Consider the following 21,486-nt stretch of genomic DNA (forward strand, 5'->3'; position numbering starts at 1 on the left):
CCCACATTGCTGACAGTTACCAATCCGAGAGGCTCTGGAATTTCCAAGTATTACTATGAAGAGTTGATGGCATTGATATAATCGAAGGCTTGGGAGAAGAGCTCACTTACAACTTAAATACTTGCCACCACTTGTACTAACCGCTCATGGAGAAATTTAGCAAATAAGCCAGAACGAATCGTTCGTCAGCAAACCGGTTCATCGGGTTTAATGCAGATGACAAAATATATAAGATGGAAAAATGACTGCAGTTTGACATAAGCACTCACTGGCCTAAAAATGCAAAGACTAGCAGATTACACTTTAAATTTGTCATAAGGTGAAACAATCGTTAATTCAAATCCAATTACAATAACCAATAATGTATTACATTACCTTTTCATCTAGAGTGCCAAACATTTAAAATCACACTACATCTAATGCAAAAAGAAGCAAATAACGTCCATCATTAGGTTCAGTATGCAAGACTAACAGATTTCAGACACTTGTACTGAAATATACTATGACCAAATGTGCCCAAAGAAAGCTGTGCAACCCGATGTTTAAGCTCCCCAAGAGATCAAGGCTGAGGACACTATTTTAAGTCTGGCTAGTTTCTTATCCCTCTTTGGATAAAACCTAGATAAATCAACATCCCTACAATCACATACTACAATCCAAATAAGTAGAGAAATCCAACAAGCATAACAGGAGAGCCATAAATAAGGCTGTAATATAGAAATAGAAGCACTAGGACTTGAGCGAAAACATGTTTGTTGATATTCTACAAACTAGTGCTAAAATGAATATTTAATAGTCTAATTAGAGCCACGATTTCTTGATTTTAAAAAGATGTCGAGTTACCCACACGTCAGGGTCGATGCCTTAACCGTTTCAACAACCTTTAGAAAAATAATACAGATTTAATACACAAATGACCATAGATGGGTTTGTTCTATGCAAAATATTTAGCTAGCCAGCTAGAGTTAGTCAGCTAGCTCCATCAGGTGAGAACTGTGGACCTAACCACTTCATAAGTTTAATGCAAGCCTACACGTGAGCACACAATCATTACAGCAGAGGTTTTGCACTTTCACCTTATGCTCAGCAACTGAGTTTTAAACTGCATTTTTTTTTTTTTTAAATGGTCATGTTTCTATAATACTGAAGAACAAGTAACAATAATTTGTGAAGCCCCAAATTGCCATATTAAATAGCTTGTCAGTACACCACTTGGGCAAACTACTTAGCATGGGATTTTGTGGTTTGGGATGGAGCCCTGAATTCCCTTTGATCTGACTTGGCACGCTCAGCAATGGGATTAATCCTTGCAGCAAAGAAGCAAACAGCAACCCACATTATGAAACATTCTCCCACAAGTTGCCTGTAATAGCATCTATATACCAGAGCAGGTAAAATCCCAAAATCTCATATCCAGCAAGTTGCCATAATAGTATCAACTTTGCTTTTAAATATGAAAAAGAACACGCCAGCAAGCAAGAGCATTGTTTGTAGATTTTATTTTATGTACACCATGTAAAAAAATTCCACTGATCTGAGGACAGCGGTCGAGTGTCTTTGCACTGGCACACGCACAACTGTCCTCCTTTAAATTCATTTCAGGAAGGAGGGGGGAAAAAAAATGTGATCCTTAAAAAGTACAAGAACCTACTATTGAAATGCAGTGGTGAGGCGCTTTGCAGTGAGCTTAAAATACACCTCCGCTCGGGTTTGGCTCCCTTCCCCCACATCATTTCCTCCCTGGTTTCCATGCCTGCTCCCTGACTAAAGTGGCTCTTTAAATTCTCAGGGCCCTAAAAGATCAATCGTGGACCAGAAAGACCTTTTTCTCTTCCACCTGAAGGAGATAGAAAAGTCGAACCTGCAGCATGAAAGAATCTCAATTTTGCTTAGTGCTCGGGGCACACAGGTATGGAAATCGTAGTACCATAACAGCAGGTATTCGTTTTTTTTTTTTAAAGCTTTAATAAAGATGTGATGCATAGGAGTTTACACTTCTGTCCATTTCTCCAGTGGAAATTTTCATTTAGTGGGAGACGGTGGTGGGAAGGAAAAACAAACGCAGGTTGCCAAAAAAAAAAAAAAAAAAAAAAAAGACTAACCACAATAATACAGTGTACACAACTAGTTCCTGAAAGCGTCTTGTTTTCTCTCGTCCGTGTCCAAACCTGATAGAAAAGAAGTCACTTTCCAGGCGCCGGGTGTGATAGTCAGAACCAGAGGGCTGCTGAGAGCTTGTCCACCGTTCACAGCTGTAAAACTCTAAATTAGTGTTCGTTGTACGAGTGTCCAGCAGGCCACTGAAGGTACAGATAAAGTGCTTTTCTTTACATGACACATTAAATAATTAAAGCAAGTACATATGAAACTCTGTGATTCTCAGAAGAATCATGACACCGTTCCCAAAGCCCTCAGACCAAGAGCATCAAAATAACATCGTAAAAATGAAAAATAAACTAGGGGGGAAAAAAATGGAAAAACAAGTTACATCTCCTCAAAGGGACAGGCCATTTAAAGAACTTCGGCCCTCTGGTGAAAATATATCCATCAATGACGACATACTGCATGTTTTTAAGACCTACACAATTATCGCTAGATGCAGAGGATACAAATGAAAGTGTTTCACATTTTCTGTTTTTAAAGAAAAAAAAAAAAGAAGAGACCTTAGAGTAGGCCAAGTTATTTACCATCGTATAGATGTCCATCTTTTCCTGCTATAGTGGACTAGGTGAATGTCACTAGAGCAGGCTGGCTATGGCATCCATGATGAATTCATTAGCTATTGTAATTCTCCTGACAGACAGGAGCTCCTCACTGACAAAAAAAAAAAAACAAACAAAACAAAACAAACAAACAAACAGCAGCGGTGGGATCGATCGTATGAGACTGTAGCAAGGTAGTCTGTGCTTCAATCGGCAATAAATACATTCGGATTTAGTGTTGAGCTACGCATTTATACTAAAAACAGAAGTCCTGAACAAATGGATAGGGTAGAAAAACAGGTGGAGAGTAAGAGTTCTTCTCTTGTATTTCCCAGATGTTCCTGCCTGCTCCCTCAAGCCCTCGACTGCTTTGCATGGTGACTGATTTCTCCTTCAGTGCAGGCGAAAAATAAAAAGCACCATCACTCATGAGATCGGTAGTAAATGCACTCCGTCCAGATTGGGAATGACGGGAGGGGAGCACAGGGTCCTGAATCCAGCCAGAGTCCAGCCTTCCCCTCTTTCACTACTGAAACACAAAACATGCACCTCGTTCAACAATCTCCAATTTTATGGATTTTTATGTATATGTTTGTGTTTTTCAGGGCAATGGGCATCACAGTCAAGCCATTTTCACAGCAAGTGTTTTGGAAAGAACAGAAATGCCAATTTGAATTATTCTTAATGCGTTTAATGAAACAATATGGCAGAGTGTATGCGTGTTCATCTCTTTATTGCTTCCTGAATTTATATGTTCTCCATTTTAACTAAAACCACATACAATTTTAGCTTCCAAACCAATATCATATATAGCCATTATTCTAGCAAATATTATTTACAGGAGTTTATTATTTATTCTATTACATACTTGTCCAGCTTTTACACTTTGAAGCATAGAAAAAAGGAGCAAATTATGATTGAAAAAAAAATGTTTTGACTTAGTGAGATCATCCGACTAGACAGCTTAACAAAACCCTTACCAACCCACTTATGCTCCCTTTCATTCAGACAAAACATATATTGTAACCAGCTAAAATGGCTAGATAGGAACAGTCAGACACTGAGTCAATATTTAATGCTAGCAAGATCAGGGACAGCACTCACAAAAGAACTCCTTAGGCTAAAAGAACCCTCTAAGATACACACAAGAGCACGTTTTCGGAAACATTTTTACCACTAAATGCAGGACCTAAACATGTTAAAAACTAATAATTGAAAAGGTTTGCTGACAACATTTAATAGTACAAACACATACATGCATTTTGAATATCTCAATGACTGCAAGCTTTACATAGGTATTGTGATAGACTGCAGTGTTGTAACTGAAAAGTCACCGCAAGTATCTGTGTTAACTCCTGTATTCATTCAACAACGTTCAGCAACATTCTTGCAGACCAGACAAAGGCATTCAAAATGCTCATTCGCAAAAAAAACATGAAGGAAGCTCACATTCCTCCCAATCCACAGGCAATATTATGGATTTGTGATTACAAGTCTTTTCACGAGTTTTCACCCTCCATGGTTGTTAGTAGTCATGAGACAGAAAGATATGTCTGGCTGGTGGGAGTTCACAGGTAAGCAAAATGGGGGGAGGGGGTGTTACTTTTTTTAAGTGCTTAACTGTTTTTAAAGTGCACTCAAATAGCACTGGAGATCATACCAAACGCTATTCTACACATGGAAATTATTATTATTAGACGTGAAGATAAGAAGCCAATATCATCTGCAAGTAGTGATTAAAACTCCTTCTCCGGGCTGTTATTAAATTAGTCGTTTGAAAATTACCAGCTTTTAGGTAACATTTTTTCGAGCATGAAATTGCGAACAATTTCGGCTATACTTTAATTTTCATTGTCCTTTTACAACAATGTTTTGAGTTTACTGTGAAAGCCACCATCACGTCAGCTATGGATTATTTAGGAAACAAGTTTAGGAATTAACTGCAGAATGTAACATGAATAAGATTTAAGGAACTTCTAGTGCAAGATGATATTTCTGATGCAGGACCAGACCGCAATAAACAGTTACATGACTCCAGGCACCTTTGAACAAAAATGCAAGATAGAAAAACATATGATGCGCAGGTCTATGGAACGGCATTTCTATGCGGGAAAACCTACAAAAGTACTGATGTCTGTGTCCACTTGGAGATTCTGCTGCTGGTAGTGCATTGACACACTGCAGTGTCTGATTAGGTTTTGCTATGGCTGGGAATAAAATCCTTATGTAATACTGAAACAAATCAGATTTTGAGATCCAGAGATTTTGAGATTCTCTCCACATTACATAGCTGAACATTGTGAATGCCAAATTCTACTACCCCCTAATTAAACCTGCACACTGCCCTCTCACACCTTCTGTGTACTGTGTTACATTGTACTACCAGAGTTATATAGCATCTAATCAACTAGCACTAGCAAGCAACCTAGCTAACGTTAGCAGGCAGCCTTTCTAACTTAGAATTTACGTTTCATTTCTTTAGAAGCAAAGTCAAAATGTATTATTTGCAGACTTATTCATATAAGTAAGTCGAATTTGACGAACCTTTGCTGCTACACGGCGAGGCACATTACATCATCGTGCAACAGTCATTTGCCTGAGAGGTCTCAGGTGAGGACTACGAAGATGTTGCTCAGAGAACTGCACGGTTAGACAAGTACGCTATAAACGAACATCTAAACATTTAAAATGATCTAAAGAAAACAATAGTAGCGATGTTGCCTTACCTATGTCTCGCAGTGTGAGAGCAGAGAAGTGATCTCGGAGCTCATGTGACCCACCGCTCTAGCTGCCTCGATGATTGCGCGCCGGTACATGCCCTTTTTCTTGCGGTTGAATCGCAGTCGGAAGAATTCTCGAAAGGGTGAAAGTTTAGCCACAGAAAGCTGTGAGGTGGTGGGCGAGCCGAACCAGGCCACCTTTGCTTCAGGCCATGATGCATCTGCCTCATCCTCTTCTCTCCGTGTGCCGCTAATGCTCAGGATCCTGGCTGGCCACCAGGGGAAGCCATGTATCTTTCCCCATACTACATCCCCAACGGTTACAGCGTGGCCCTCCTCGGTTATGCACTTGCTCATGCTTCGCGTGTGTAATCTCACAGTCAGTGGTGGCACAGTCCTACCCTCACCCCGTGATGCCGACGATGTCGTCGAGACCGACGACGATACACCAATAACATGCTCGCCAGGTGCCAGCTCACACAACTCTGGTGATGTCCCATCCGAGCTGAAGGACTTGGACTCATCCAGGCTATCGCTGCTACACACTGAAAGGCTAGACGAGTCTGCCTTGCGTTTGCCAAAGTTGATAAGGAGTGTGAGGTCACCGTGTCGCTCCGTTTCCTCACCTGACCACAGTTCCAGGGCATTTTTGTCCCCAGAGTCCTCGGGTCGAGTCAGCCCTGAACCAGGAACCCTGGGACTCCTGCGCCTTGCCTCCCCCACCAGTTCTGCCTCATATACAGACACACGCTCCATACCATCCCCACGGGACTTTAAGCGGATTTTGGGTGATGGGATGTCCTGATCTGTCAGTTTTGGGAGTTTGAGTTTGGGGATAGATACAGTAAGGCCAGTCCGGATGGACTCAATAGCAGATCGTGTGTCTTTTCTGGGCTCACGGCTGTTGTCGTGCTCCCCAAGCCCATTCTGCATCAGTTGCTTGGGGCAGAAGGGCTTCACAGAACCATGAACTCTGGATGGGATTTTCATTACTTCCCCTTTCCCTTGTGGAGTACTATAGGAGATCTTTATTACTGGGCTGTGAGGCACTACATCACCTCCTGGAAACTTCTCATCCTCCTTTCTATCTTTTCGACAACGCTTGCTTTCATAGCATGGAGCCTCATCTCGCCTCTTGGATTCTCTTGTGGCATCTCCGTCTTCCTTCCTGAGTCCTTTTGTTGGGGCATCTTTGGTATGCTCCTCCCCTTGTGGTGCATTCTCCTTCCTGGAAGGCTTGGCCACAGCTGACCCATCTTTACTGTCCTCGTCACTGGTGACTGTGTTCTTGCACTTTTCGCAAAGCACCTGTCTAGGCCTTAGTCTAATCGTGCTTATGGTCATGCGGCCAGGCTCTCGAGACCGCCTCTTCTTTCTTTTGATTGGTCGGGGTGGAGGCTGAGGAACCCACTGACTGTAGGTATGACGTACCCACATGGGCTGAGGAAAAGGAGCGCCCTCAAAGTAGGGAGGGTAGGTAGGCTGGCCTGGCTGTACTGGTATGGGTAAGGGGACGACAGGTGGCTTGTCAGGCTCAGTGTTCTCATCCTTTGGTCGTGGGGCTGACTGAAATGGAGGCTTGGAGCATGGCTCCTCGTTCTGCACGTCAGATTCCTGTCTGGAAATAAGAGACTCTTCTGACTTTCCTACGACATCTGGCAGGCAGAACAACCCAGTCCTAGACAGAACAAAAGAAAAAGCCAGTAAGGGCAGTGAAAAGGTAAAAAGGTTCTAAAAGCAGTTTGAAGAAATCACAAGCTCTCAGACAAGTTAAAATGTATATTCAACTACAGCAGGTACATGTCTGAATAATGTATTCAACTCATTTGTAAGATATATTAAAAACAAATTCAAAGCAATGGTTACTGTAATAGTTCTCACCTTAAACCAGATTCAAATAGCACTAATCAAGTTGAAAATCTAACAGTGGCTTCCTACTGACACAGTGTCATAGCATGCAGAGGGTTACCTCTAGTCCCTGGAACTGAAATTCCAAGTAAAGCTCTGGCCACTTTGATCTGGATAGCAATACACACCATGTCTTAATGCTTACAAGGTGCTAAAACATAATCTGTCAGGAACTCAGTTAATAATAAAACTACTAGGAACTTTACATCCACATCGCAATACCTTTTTGGAATATTCTATTTTAGAACCTAGTTATAAAATGTTGCATACTTATACTAATGGTTAGATAATCATCTAAAAGTCGTGTGGAGGGGAACAGTAAATCACATTGCATGATGAAACACTGAGCCATTGTCTTTCTTGAACAGAAGTCTGACCTCAGGTTGGTGCTGCTGTTCATTCCAAAAATAAATTCACACGTCCCCTTTGTGAAGCAAGGCACTGACGTGCATAGGGCAGGAACTCAAACCATTTTGTCACAATTGGTGAAGAGTGGCTGTAGTCAAGACAGCACACTCAGTGGCTCGACTCTGTCAAAGACAGCAGACAAAGAGGCCAACAGGCCTGGTTCATATCAATCCCCCCTCCGCACTCACTGAACAAAAACAATCCCATCAACCACCAGGGATGCAGCAAGGGAGAGCCTGGAGATTTGATTGTTTTCACATCCTGCTTGATATTTGATTGTGTGGTGATTATTAATTAATCCCTATATAAAAAGCTTCCCTCCCCTCATGCAGTCCTTAGAGACCTCTAATAGAAGAAATACCTGTCTAGTGTGTCTGTGGGGAAAAATAAGCCATGAATACAGATATGTAGGCCAGAAACACTGCCAATCTCCTGTATTAGCTGCTGTTTTTTTTTTTTTTTTTTTTTTTAAATGATCTGACATTTGTGATATCTTTTGAGCCATCCTACTTTTGAGGAAATAGAAGTGATTATTTGGGAAAAGTTAGAACAGCCGGACTAAAATGGAAAAACTGAACAAATTGTCCTGACCGTGTAGAGTATAAGCGTTTCTGAGCAGCAGTGACTCAGCATCACTATGATTCAACCCATGCTGCTGACACGACATCAATTATCAAAATACAGGAAATGACAAATGATACAACAATGGAGAACAAGGAAATAACGGGGAAGGCTTTTGAAAAATACATTGACCATGCACACATTATTGGCATAATGAAATGTAGCAATACCAGAACAAAGATCAGAGCACATGTGATTAAATAGATAATGACATTGACAACACTTGCTTTGCACAATCATGGTTTCAGGGGTTGAAAATGAGGATACAATGAAAAACAATTAAAACAGGAACCCGATTTAAAAACCTGGTTCGGGTAATATGGAAATACGACACTGATATTGTGATATACGAATATAACGATACACATGTGTATTGAGTATCAGAGTCTGATGCTTTAATAAAACCACCGGTCAATGTTGGTCTAAATGTCGAACTAAGGTTTCATCTTGCTTTGCTCATTAAATAGTTCTACAGTGATGATAAAAAGAAAATACAAAAAGAAAACAAAAACACCATTTAGAAAGCAATTTTGAAAACTTTGAGGTTTTTTTTTGCATAAACAGATTCATCTCTCCATCCATTCAAAAAGACAAGGCCAAAAACAAGGAGAAGGAGAAGCAGAAGATTCTACCGTAGCTATACATTAGTTTTGTTTTTCTGTAATATATACAGCAAAGGAAAATTTTTGAGCCTCAAGCAAGGTATGCACAAAGAGAAACAAACGGCCAAGTCAGCAGCACAATGATCACTATAAACAACATGCAAGACACAGGGCAAATATTGCAAGGCTGCAGAACAACTCAGTTCTAGAATACTCCATATTATAAATCCTGCCTAGTAGTACACTTTAAAGGTGTATATTAACTATAACAATTTGCTACAAGTTCAACAAAGGTCACTAGATTTGGTCAGTGACACCCCACCTGTCTTTGTCTTAGAGAAAGATGGCCTTTTCAGCAGGTTCAACTTCTTTACTTTACAGAACTACGAAATTAATACGCAAACTTGCTTTCTTTTCACAATATATATGATGTGATAATGTGGTTGCACCTAATATAGAGCTGTAAAGAAGCTTTTGTGTAACAGGCTGATATTAATACAGGGTTACACACCGCAGGCAATCTGCTTCACATGTGACTATGGACTGGTTGCTTGTAAAAAACCTGGATTGAAACGCCACGATATTTCAATGGCACATTAAAGGAGCGATGTTTTTTATTTATTATTTTTAATTTGTAAGATTGTGTCAAACATGATAAACCAGGGTTTTTACTCCACCTAAATGAGAACCATTTCAGCTAGCAGCCACCAGCTACAACAATGAGAGATTCTCCTACCCTGGACAATAAGCAAGAATAAATAATAAACATGTATTATTATAAATAAATCCGGCAGTGCGTTCACAAGCAGTCAGGATAAACTATAGATATGATGTGAACGCTGCATTGTAGGATGATTAGTTACACATATTTTACAGGGGCTAAGAAGCTAACCTGGGGTAATGTTACTGAATGGATCTTTTTTTTCAATCATATACGAACCTGACAAAATATTTAGAGGTGTAATATTTAATGATGTTGATGCACATGTATGTGAGACGTGAACAGTGTGTGGAATAAACGCTTATAATGCTAATAATCCTCCTTTGGCTTTGGATAAATAGGTGGCCTGCATGGCTTTGGTTGGCCTCTTCTTGATGGATAGCGTTTGCTTAGTTAGCCAAATGTATCATAGCTTAGCTTATGGGCCTGAACGCGTTTAAAGCAAAATAATAAGAAATGTGATAAAGAAACACACTCACTTTTTGTTGCAGTCCAGCAAAATCCCGGTGTAGCTCCTTTCCCGGTAGGTGAGCGTCACCACCAGTGTGTCATTCAGTATCTGTTCGATGGTGACCGGAATCCGGGAGCCGGCCCGCAGCTCCTCGGCGGCGGCCTCCATGTTTCCTGGGAGAAGTGTCCGGCGTGGCGCTGCTCGTTTCCGGGCGCCGGAGCCGCGCGCGTCGGCCTCAGATCCTCGCTCGTTCTGCTAGCGAGCACGGGAGGCTACACGGGGCCACGGAATGACGCCATCAACCCCACCGGCGCAATTACAGCCGCGCGGCCAGCCGTGACATCACAAAGAGGCGAGAGAGGGAACCGTGAGCGCGCGAGCCTCCGCTTCTACTCGCGTTCACTTCTCATCCGCGCTTTTTTTTTTTTGAGGGGAAGATGTTAAGAATCTAAAGATCACCGCGCATTTCAGTTCATTTCTGCCCCAGCCGTGCCCTATCCCGTCAAACACATCCAGCACTTTTGCCCATTGGTCAATAGCACAAATTATTTAGTTGCTCATAACCTATAATTACACATAGTTGTTTTTATTATCTTCACTATTTCAAGGCTGCTGAAATTAGACCTACATATAACTTGTCTTGATCCATCAAGAACTGTGATTAATTCACATTGATTACATTGAAGGAATCTACTGTCAAGGCAAAACAAAAACTCCCAAACAAATCAGTAACCTGTAAAATCCTACATCGTATTCATCCTGTCTAATTATAGTTACAAGTGTGATGTGATCACACGTTTTACACGATAGTTCCCCCATAAATCCAGTAGGCCCTAAGCATAAAATGGCTGACTCCTAAAGCACTGATTAAAGACGACAATGAACACAAATGAAAACCACGCCACCGTATGGTCAAACTCAAAATCTTTATCAAGACCACCAGTAATGATAATAATAGCCAGTGCACCCTTTACTTTTATTCAGTGCATTCCAATGGCCTGAATTGTTGCATCCTGTGGTAGCTGGAAATGTAGAATAAAATGTGGGTCTCCATGTTAATTAACACAGGCACAGATTATAATAAATATTCACTTTCCCCAGTAAAGGCGGTCAAACGATACTCCAGACCCTTCACCCGTCTTCTTTCTGCAAGCTCCTTTTGCAGTTGTTTGGCCTTGAACAGAAAAGAAGAAAGTTGTAATTTTAGTCCTGTTTTTCCCTTTTAACTTTACATTTGGAAACATTGGGAAATTGGAGATTACTTTGTCATTTTTAAAAGAAAGTGTGCTGGAGAATCAAAGTAAATTTCTCACATTTCAGCCAACCATACCAGCTTACAATACACATTTAAAAGGGAGGTATATTTCTGTATATGTACTCAAACACACACACACACACACACACACACACACACACACACACACACACACACACACACACAATATAAGAATTACTAGAGATACAAGAACATATGTATTAAGTTTTGGTGTCTGCATTTAACCTTATTTGTAAACATGAATTGAAATGTGCAGACATGGATTTTTATTAGCGCATTAAACCTGTAAGTAAGTAAGAGGTCTATTCATGTACATAAAGCACTATAAAGTGCAGAGGAAGGAGCAGAGCATTATTGTAATGATACATTTGATGAAAAATGGACAAAGGATTGTTATTTGACCATTCTTTCTTCTTTTGAAACCATGTATTTCTGTTACTTGAGGTTTCTAAAAAGAGAATGTTTATTGCAGCCATCTGAATCATACCCAAAGCATTGCAATAAGCAATTTACATGTATTGGATCTTCTACTCTGTGTAGCCACATTTGTGCTTGTTTCTATGCAAATTTGTTCTGACAAATGAGGGCCATTTTTGTGTTATTATGTTTCTCTCTTTCTGTATACTTGTGTTTGATAAAAAATAATAAAAATGTAAATAAAAAAGAATTTTGATTTTTAAAATTAAAATATAGCTCTTTCTTCACCTCATCCATCTCCTGGGCCGCTGCCTTTGCCTCCTCGGCAGGTGAGCCCTGAGGTCTTTTGCGTCTCTGCTGCATCATCTGAACATGAATCCTGATGCGCTGCTCAAGCTCTTGGTCCCTTGCCTTCCTAAAGGCACGCACAACAGCCAGAAATACAAATGAACACACACCTCACTGACTCAAAGCAGGTCAGCTAATTTAGTAAATTTGTTACCTTCATTACTTGAACAGGTGCGTTTTAGTGAGTTCATTTCAAGTTCATTTAAGCTCTATAGCAGCCTAAATTAAAATGGCCAAATGGATTAATCAATCCAAATGAGACGACATGCGCCAGCTATGACCACTAGATGTCAGTATTGTAAATCGTTTGCTGTCCATAGTCATACAAATGAGGACTAAGTTTAACTATGCAGAAGAAATTGGCAACGTTTTTTGGTAGAAAGCCAGAATCTTTCAAGATGCATCCCAAACGCATACCATCTGTTTTGACAAGATAACTTGATCATTGTTTTTAGTAACATACAGTTCAGTGTCAGTGGCTGAGCAGGCTGCAGGTATTAAACTATGTAAATGTGTCTAGGAATACACTTATAGTATTTTCTTAATTTTTTACTCTATGGTAATATCAGATCTAGTATTATTTAATGTTTCCTACTGATGTGATACTAAGTTCTGTGATTTAAATTATTAAATGGATGTGACATTGCAAGCAGGTAGAAAAAGTGCCATTCTAAACACATTCCTTTTGATGTGGTATTTAAGTATTTAAACTATACAGGAAGGAGGGTCCTCTTTGTAGCACAATGTACATAAATATATATATATACCAACATACAAAATACATAATTTGTACCTGGCCTTCTCCATTTCCTCCTGTTTTCTTAATGATGTCTGTTGAGTGAGATGGGATTCACTGCTTGAGTTGTTATTCGGGGTTTGACCAGTGTTGTTTGGATTACTGGAGAAGTTCTTCACACAATATACATACAAGGAGCAGTGTTATTGTATGCCTTTCTCATTTATACTAAAATGACACTCATTAGCAAAAGAAAATCTTTTAAAAAGTAATCAAAAGTGAAAAGTAAATATATGGGAATGAACACTGCGACATTCACTCTGTCACAGTGTTTGCATGGAAAATTTTAAAAGTGCATTACAGACACTGTGATGTTAAACCTTAAAGAAAAGTGCATCTTTAACATTAGCTGAACATTTGATAAATATTCAGTAGGAGAAACAATCTCCCTGTTTATTGCTCTGACATTAGAACAGAACATTTTACCTCTTCTTTTAGATGCTTGTCCTCCTGGTATTCCAGCATTTTTCTCTCCTGCATGATCTTGGCCTGGTTTCTCCACTTCTTCAGCAGCTCCTCATTTCTGAGACATGCAAACCCCAGAGGTGAGAAGTTATTTATCTATCTATCTATCTATCTATCTATCTATCTATCTATCTATCTATCTATCTATCTATCTATCTATCTATCTATCTATCTATCTATCTATCTAAGTTTTATTTTGCTGCAGTGTTTCTTTAAATATCCTTAAACAGCTTTGTTTTATGTTTTTTTGTTTGTTTTATTTATTTATTTATTTATTTATTTATTTATTTACAGTTTCTTCAGTTAATAATCAAATGTATCATTATATACTTCTGAATTTTTAAACCTTACTACAGATAACTCAAGTAAGATAAGATGAATCAATGCTATTAGCTAAAAGCTCTCTGTCTGCCAAAATGAGATACAACAAACTCTTGGGCTTAAGTCATCAGTGGACTGAAACCAGCTCTCATTTGTCAGTAACATCACTGTGTCTGGAGCGGGAGTCAATTCTATTCAAGTTTTGGTATGCTGTACTTGATTATATAAATTTAATAAGAAAAAAACTTTTTTGTGCAAATCCCTCTTCATAACTTTTATAAAGCAACTGCTTTGAGGTAGATGTTTGTATGTTTGTTTCTATATAGTAATCATTATATAATGTAAACCTACTGTAAGTTAACTGTGATACACCGTATTGTCATATTATTGTTCTGTATTGTTTCTTTGTTTTGGATTCTTGTATATACATGCCTCTTGCTCTGCCCCAGATGGAAAAAATCTGCTTGGCTCTTTTCAATCTCCTTAAAAGTGACCAAAAAGTCACCTCATAGGATCTTAGAGGGCTCTAAAATATTTCAGACTACTCCTCTGAAGTGTAGAGAACATGTTCAAACATACTTCTTTTTTTGTTCTAGTAAGGCTTGTTTCTCTGTCAACTCCCTCATGGCAGCCAGTCTTCTCTCCTCTGATCTCTTCCTGTTGTCCACATCAGATAAAGAAAGCTCTGGGAGCATTCCTCTTGTTAACTCTTTCATTCTGAAATGCAGCAACATCACAGATTTTATTGTCATTCACAATTGTGGTTTACTTTCCACTCTGTTATTTTTATTTATTATCATTAACAGCCTTCTTTTCAGGCCAAATTGGATTTTTGGGATATTTATACACCTCTTGATGGACGATAGACCAGTTCTGTGGGATCTGTCGCCCTCTGCTGTTCTTAGGTGATGTTGCGTCGAAATGACTGGCATGATGTGTCCAAGATCTGCCTGGTCCATTTGGATCATTTGCTGCCTAAGCTCCTTGAAGCGCTGGACCTCGTTGTCATCCACCTCACACAGATCCAGGCTAGACTGGAGAATCTCAGACAGCGGCAACTTCTCCACAGCAGGAATGTCTAAAGCTGGAGACCAGCAAGAGTGATTTTTTCCTGACAACTCACCCACAAAGTGATTTATGGCACATCATACACTTTAAGGTCACCAGAGAGCAGAGACCTGTTTGTTATAGCTAAAATGTGAAGGAAAGGCAATCTGTCATACAGTAACTATCTCAGGAATTAGTTACAGTAAACAAGCAAGCAAGATGACATTCGGTAATACAAGATGAATTGATAATATCGAGCTACAGGAAGCTGTAAATCAAATACATTTACAGTATAACAGCACCACAAGTATCGGGACAAACAAACAAATTTCAAACCAAACTGATTTCCTGCATGTTTTCTTTCTAACATAGTTTAAAAGTGTATTTAGCACGTGCAGCCCCGGAGACGGACACAGGGCAGTGCCAGAGGTTACCCATCATTTTCATCCAGCTAAAAATATTATAGGGTCATGCTGCGCCATGAGCCAGTTGAGCCACATGCATCATCTCCAAGGGAAAAGATATCACACTGCTGAAGCAGAACCAGGGCAGGAAGCTATTTTTGAAGCAGGCCATCCTTTTTATGCAAAAGCCACAGATGGTGAGGGATAACACACACACACACACACACACACACACACACACACTCAAACACACACAGTCATTTATATACATAAACATATGCAAACGCATACACACACACACACAGAGACACAAGCACACAGGTAGGAAATGCTTGCTTTGATTTGGCTGGCATGCAGACCTGTGTCAGCAACGTCCATGCTGAGGGGCCGCTGAGCCATGGCTGAGCGACGCAGGAACTGCAGGATGTGTGTGAGACCCTGCTGCAGAACTTCCTGCGGTGGGAATGAGATGGGACAGTTCCTCAGGCTCAGGGCTCGTAGTGTGATCACATTACCTGCCAGGAAAAGGCAACAAGAAAAGAGTGCATGGAGCAATTGAATTCCAGACCATCTCAGGACCAGTCTACAAGTTAATTGACAACTTATTGCTGCTATTAAGTGCTGCTTTTGTAAAGGATGCCCATTCTATAGACATCATATCCTATCAGTGATGGTCTAAAGGAAATTGGACATGATAGAGTGGAAATACACCCAGCCTCCAACTTTCCTGCTATGAGAAAGCTGTTGATTTTCTTTCTGGCTGTGAATTAGTATTAATAGCTGCCCTGAATTCTCAATTTTTAATAATAATTAAATAATTTCTGTGATTGTATAAAAAATAAAAATGGAATAAATCTTTTTTCTTTTGTTGTGGCCATGTGTCTGGCTATGAGTCACCAAAGTAACCTGTGCAATAACCTGTGCATTCACCTTTTACTAATTAGAAAACTTTAATAGCCATGATTCCTGTGTCACTATTTATATTGTAATAATAATTTAATGCAATCTGAATTTAAAGGGGAAAATCAATTACCTTGATGAAGAAAAGTGATAGTACCATGTGGAACCTACCTAACTCTACTGGGAGTTTTGTAACAGGGTTCCTCTCCAGCAACAGTGTTTTCAATCGTCTGAAGAGATCGAAAAACAATATGATGACTGTAATTAAGATAACATTAAATAAATACATTCAAAGTTGTTTCCATTAGGACTTAAGCAGAAATGCTGTACCTGTGCTGACCGATATGAGCAGGAAGACACGTGAGTTGGTTATTTCTCAGGTCCAGCCAAAGCAAAAGTGGCAGACAGCTGAACAGATTGTCTGGAAGACTGGACAACTCATTTCCTTCAAGATACAAATTCTTGAAATGGAAGTGATAAAGAAAGAAATCTGTACAATACCTTCAATACCACAGTAAGTTTATGTAGCTCTAGCACAAGTGTAGCAACTCATTTTTTGTCATGTTGTATCATGTAGACTAATTTCAGGTACAGCAAGGAAAATCAGCTTTAGACTAATTACACATCAACAGATCCTCTTAAAACGTGTCATTTATTAGCATTTACATTCTGTATGCACAAACTGATTGAGCATTTATACCTATAAGACAATTTATTATCAAAAATATATATACTGTTAGAAATGTATATTAGGCATTTCCACAAACACATTTTCTTTTATTTATTTTTGAACAATAAAGTCATTCTAAACAAAGTTAAATGGTTAAGTTCATATATAAGAATATATATTAATATACAGTATGTTTATAGTTTTCACATGATGGCAGTTTAATGTTAAAAAAAGAATTCTAATTATTTTATTTGATATATTTTTGGAGTACATCAAACAAGAAGATTATTTAGATTAAGATTATTTTTTCAGGGAGCCCTCACTCACAATAATGTTGGAGATCCAATTGTTTATGCATACAGTATATACAGCAAGATCCTAAACTCTCATTTCTCTCATTTAAAACTGAAAATGAACAGAAAGCTTTACAATTAACAGACATTTTCAATATTTTGACTATTTATTATTCAAGATGCTAAACTATTTTAATCTCTGACTATTTTCTTTGATTTCTTTAGTTCATCTTATCTCTTCCATTAAAGCATAATGGATTCACACATGACATATTACACAGTCATTAATTATATTACAAAAATAAATCCAAAATAGAAATCCATGTGTAAAAAACTAAGTACAAGATTTTCTGCTTCCATATTAATTAATATGCTAAGTAGAAGCAAGGTGCTGCTAATTAAATGCCCTTGATTAACTGATCATCAAAAGCCCAAGATTTATCAGTTTGCTGATCTGGAACATTCAGGTGTGTGAAGACAATGGCAAGAAGAAAAGACACCAGCAAAATCTTAGAGAAGCAATTGTTGCTGCCTATCAATCTGTGAAGGGTTATAAAGGTCATTTCCAGCAAGGAACATTGTTTGAATGTGGAAAACATTTAAGACAGTCGCTAATCTTCCCAGGAGTGGATATTCCAATAAATTCATCTTAAGGTCAGTCCATGCAATGCTCAGATAAATTGCAAAAAATAAATTTAGATTTTACAGGCTTCAGTTAGCATGTTAAATGTGAAAGATCATGACAGTACCATTAGAAAAATTCTGAACCAGTATGGTCTTTTGGAAGGGTTGTCAAGAGAAAGCTTCTTCTCTCTAAAAAGAACATGGCAGCATGGCTTAGGCTTGCAAATTTACATTAGAAGAACTTATTGCACAAGACTTCTCCTTTAGAAAGAAAAGACAAAAGTGGAGATGTTTGGCCATGACACAACACCACATTTGGAAAAACTCAATACATCAAATCAGTACACACACTGTCAACACAGTGGTGGAGGGGTGATGATTTGGGATTGTTTTGCAGCCACAGAACATGAGCAACTTAAAGTTTGCTATGAACTGCTCTGTATACTAAAGTATTATAGATTCAAATATGAGGCAACTTGGCTGAAATTAGTTCATGCAACAGGACAATTATCTTAACCACACCACCAAATCTACAACAGAATGGCTGAAAAATAACAGAATCAAGATGTTGCAATGGCCCAGTCAAAGTCCCGACCTCAACCCAAGGTTGTGGTGAAAACAAATTGCTGCAAACCCCAAAGGAATAAAAGAACTTTGCAAAGAAGCGTGAGCCAAAATTTCTCCACATTGATTCATACAGAACGTGATTACTTCAAGTTATTGCTGCTAAAGGTACAGCTATTAGTTCATAAAGCGTGCTTAGTTTTTTATATATTGTTTCTCCATTTTTTTTTATTTTTATAAATAATGAAACGGTGTAATATGCATTTAATTTTGTTCATTTAATACTGTATTTATTCAATTCTAAGACTTACTAAGGACCAGATGATTTATATTATGTGCTGATCTGTTTACTTCAGGGAGTAAATATTTATTAGTGAAAATTATATATATATATATATATATATATATATATATATATATATATATATATATATATATACACTTTTAGACTACTTCAAAACATCTACATTAGTTTTATCTTTTACTGTATTCTCATGAATACAGTGTCAAATTTCTAGATTACTAATGGAGACTAATGGAGACTAGTACATTTTGTCAGTAGCTGAGTTTATAGTCTTTCTTTGTTTTGCTCCAAAGTGGAATAACAGACATCAGCTCTCCCCTTTTTAATTCCCTTAAATTTAGATTTAATACTAAACATGTTAAATAAAATGTGTGACACGCTTGCCCTATAAACTGATTATAACTGCATGTACCTCAATGGCAAAACTACAAGACACGCAATAGCAGCAGTGAAATGTAAGCATGACAAACTTACTCATAATTAAATGTAATTCATAACGCAAAGTTTGTTCTTGCGTACCTTGAGTGGCGTGTACTTGCACACACAATCTGGGATGACCTTCAACTTCTGTCTGCTTAGATAAAGCATGTCGGATGAGTCATGATTCACCTGATGCTTTGAAAGAGAATCATCATGTGGACGCGCAAATCCTCGGCTCGGGGATTTTAGCGCTTTCTCACCGCAATCAAGACTCAAATGGAGATCACACAGGTCCTCTTCCAGTGCTGTCATTACTTATTATTATATAATGTTCTAAATAAGAATAATGGCATAACTCAGCCATGCAACGAGGTAAATTACAGTTATTTAGAAAGACACTAGCTAACTAGTTAGCCTAACCATTTACGTACCTAAAGCACAATAAAGTTGTTGTTTTTTACCAAATCTATATAAGCGATTTCGAGGAATTTATAATCACCATTCAAACCTAGAAAGTCCATACTAAAAAGCTATAAGTAAGTTTATGCCTGCTGTCCCTTTCATAACGCGTCTTCTCTGCCCTTATAGGATGTTGTGAAGTATCGTTATGGTAACAGGTCAAGAAAGTGAAACGAAAACTACGGCGTGCGGATGGAGCCGAAAAAGGTCAGTCTAATCGTTTTCGGTTTCGTCGAACAAGAGCTGAATACGGTTATTAGTATAACCTTCTAACCAAAAAGTTAGAAGAAGGTCCAATGTGAAATTGTTCATTATTGTATCATCATTGTTACAAACGGTTATTAGTAATATATATATTATATATATATTATTATATATATATATATATATATATATATACTGTATATTACTAATGTATATATTACTATGTATGTAATACATAGTAATAGTAATATATATATATATATATATATATATATATATATATATATATATATATATATATATATATATATATATATATATATATATATATATATATATATATATATATATATATATATTACTAATAACCGTATGTAGCAATGATGATTCAGTAATGAACAATGTCACATTAGATCTTCTTCTAACTTTTTATACAATGATCCAGTATCAGATACGAATCAGATACAGCAATAAACCCATATAAGATACAGATGTTCACAAAACACCCTTTTTTCTTAGTTTTAGATGTAAGCTGCAAAATGCGATTGCTGATTAGCGGGTTAATCAAAGGCAAAACTGGAGATTTGAAGATAATTGTAGCATTGCACATTTACAATTTAGTGTCATCTCTTTGCAGGTTTTTTCTTCCAACACATACAGTACAGACCAAAAGTTTGGACACACCTTCTCATTCAAAGAGTTTTCTTTATTTTCATGACTATGAAAATTGTAGATTCACACTGAAGGCATTAAAACTATGAATTAACACATGTGGAATTATATATGGAATTATATACATAACAAAAAAGTGTGAAACAACTGAAAAATGTCATATTCTAGGTTCTTCAAAGTAGCCACCTTTTGCTTTGATTACTGCTTTGCACACTGTTGGCATTCTCTTGATGAGCTTCAAGAGGTAGTCATCTGAAATGGTCTTCCAACAGTCTTGAAGGAGTTCCCCGAGAGATGCTTGGCACTTGTTGTCCCTTTTGTCTTCACTCTGCGGTCCAGCTCACCCCAAACCATCTCGATTGGGTTCAGGTCCGGTGACTGTGGAGGCCAGGTCATCTGGCGCAGCACCCCATCACTCTCCTTCTTGGTCAAATAGCCCTTGATGACTTCAGTGTGAATCTACAATTTTCATAGTCATGAAAATAAAGAAAACTCTTTGAATGAGAAGGTGTGTCCAAACTTTTGGTCTGTACTGTATAAACATCTGGAGTTTGCAATACACATAATACATTTAGCTAGAAAAGGTCCTATGATCAGATAAGACAAAAAAAAACCCCAACAACTATGCTATGTATAGTGAACATCTGTGTTTCAAATGTCCTAAAAACTTTGTAACGATACATGACAGAATACATAAATGAAAATCTGACTTTTCTTTGTTAAAAAGCTATAAGTCGTTAATGGTTGAATCTTTCAGTATGACAATGATACAAAGAAACCCAAATTGTTCACTGACCACACTTTTAGGCTTCTGTTGTGACAATACCAGTTCATCTTCTAGAATTGTTAGTGTCACGGCTCCTCTCTTTCCTTTATCACAGATTTTGGAAAGCCATTTGTATAATTTTTTTATTTAATTTTTTACGGCAATATTAACTGTAACTATATACAAAAGCCCTAAGGCTTCTGGAAACCTGATCATCACATCCATATGTGGTTCCTTCCTAAAAACGTTTGAAGCACAATATTGTAAATGTATTTGTGTACAGTAGCATTAACAGTTCACTTCACTGTAACTCAAACATGACAATGACAGCAGTCATATACATAAAGCACAAAGTAAGAATTTAAGTGTCATGCACAAAACATTTAACTCACATTGAGACCTT

General features: G+C 38.1%; 2 protein-coding genes across 5 annotated transcripts; both read right to left on the reverse strand.

Annotated features, from left to right (window-relative positions):
• Nucleotides 1-1,482: 1,482 nt before the first annotated feature.
• On the reverse strand, nt 1,483-10,940 carry pwwp2b (PWWP domain containing 2B). Of its 3 annotated transcripts, XR_006928582.1 has the most exons (4): nt 10,162-10,940; nt 5,429-7,100; nt 5,247-5,342; nt 1,483-3,231 (listed from the first exon to the last, which is right to left on the reverse strand). XR_006928582.1 is itself a non-coding variant. In XM_046873930.1 (3 exons), the coding sequence occupies exons 1-2, from the start codon at nt 10,299-10,301 to the stop codon at nt 5,429-5,431; spliced, it is 1,812 nt and encodes a 603-aa protein (XP_046729886.1). In that variant the 5' UTR covers nt 10,302-10,940; the 3' UTR covers nt 1,483-3,228. The 3 variants fall into 3 exon arrangements, 2 of the variants coding, with proteins under 2 accessions (XP_046729886.1, XP_046729874.1); XM_046873930.1 differs by lacking the exon at nt 5,247-5,342 and having other exon boundaries at nt 1,483-3,228; XM_046873918.1 differs by lacking the exon at nt 5,247-5,342 and having other exon boundaries at nt 10,162-10,938.
• Nucleotides 10,941-11,040: 100 nt separating this feature from the next.
• Nucleotides 11,041-19,594, reverse strand: LOC124401546 (leucine-rich repeat-containing protein 27-like). Of its 2 annotated transcripts, XM_046873939.1 has the most exons (10): nt 19,082-19,594; nt 16,438-16,568; nt 16,279-16,337; nt 15,567-15,722; nt 14,606-14,840; nt 14,336-14,473; nt 13,397-13,493; nt 12,968-13,083; nt 12,115-12,241; nt 11,041-11,307 (listed from the first exon to the last, which is right to left on the reverse strand). In XM_046873939.1, exons 1-10 carry the CDS (start codon nt 19,292-19,294, stop codon nt 11,209-11,211), a joined length of 1,371 nt encoding a protein of 456 aa, XP_046729895.1. In that variant the 5' UTR covers nt 19,295-19,594; the 3' UTR covers nt 11,041-11,208. The 2 variants fall into 2 exon arrangements, with proteins under 2 accessions (XP_046729895.1, XP_046729904.1); XM_046873948.1 differs by lacking the exon at nt 12,115-12,241.
• Nucleotides 19,595-21,486: the final 1,892 nt, after the last annotated feature.

The sequence above is a fragment of the Silurus meridionalis genome, chromosome 2 (genome assembly GCF_014805685.1).
Source record: "Silurus meridionalis isolate SWU-2019-XX chromosome 2, ASM1480568v1, whole genome shotgun sequence".
Taxonomy (NCBI): domain Eukaryota; kingdom Metazoa; phylum Chordata; class Actinopteri; order Siluriformes; family Siluridae; genus Silurus; species Silurus meridionalis.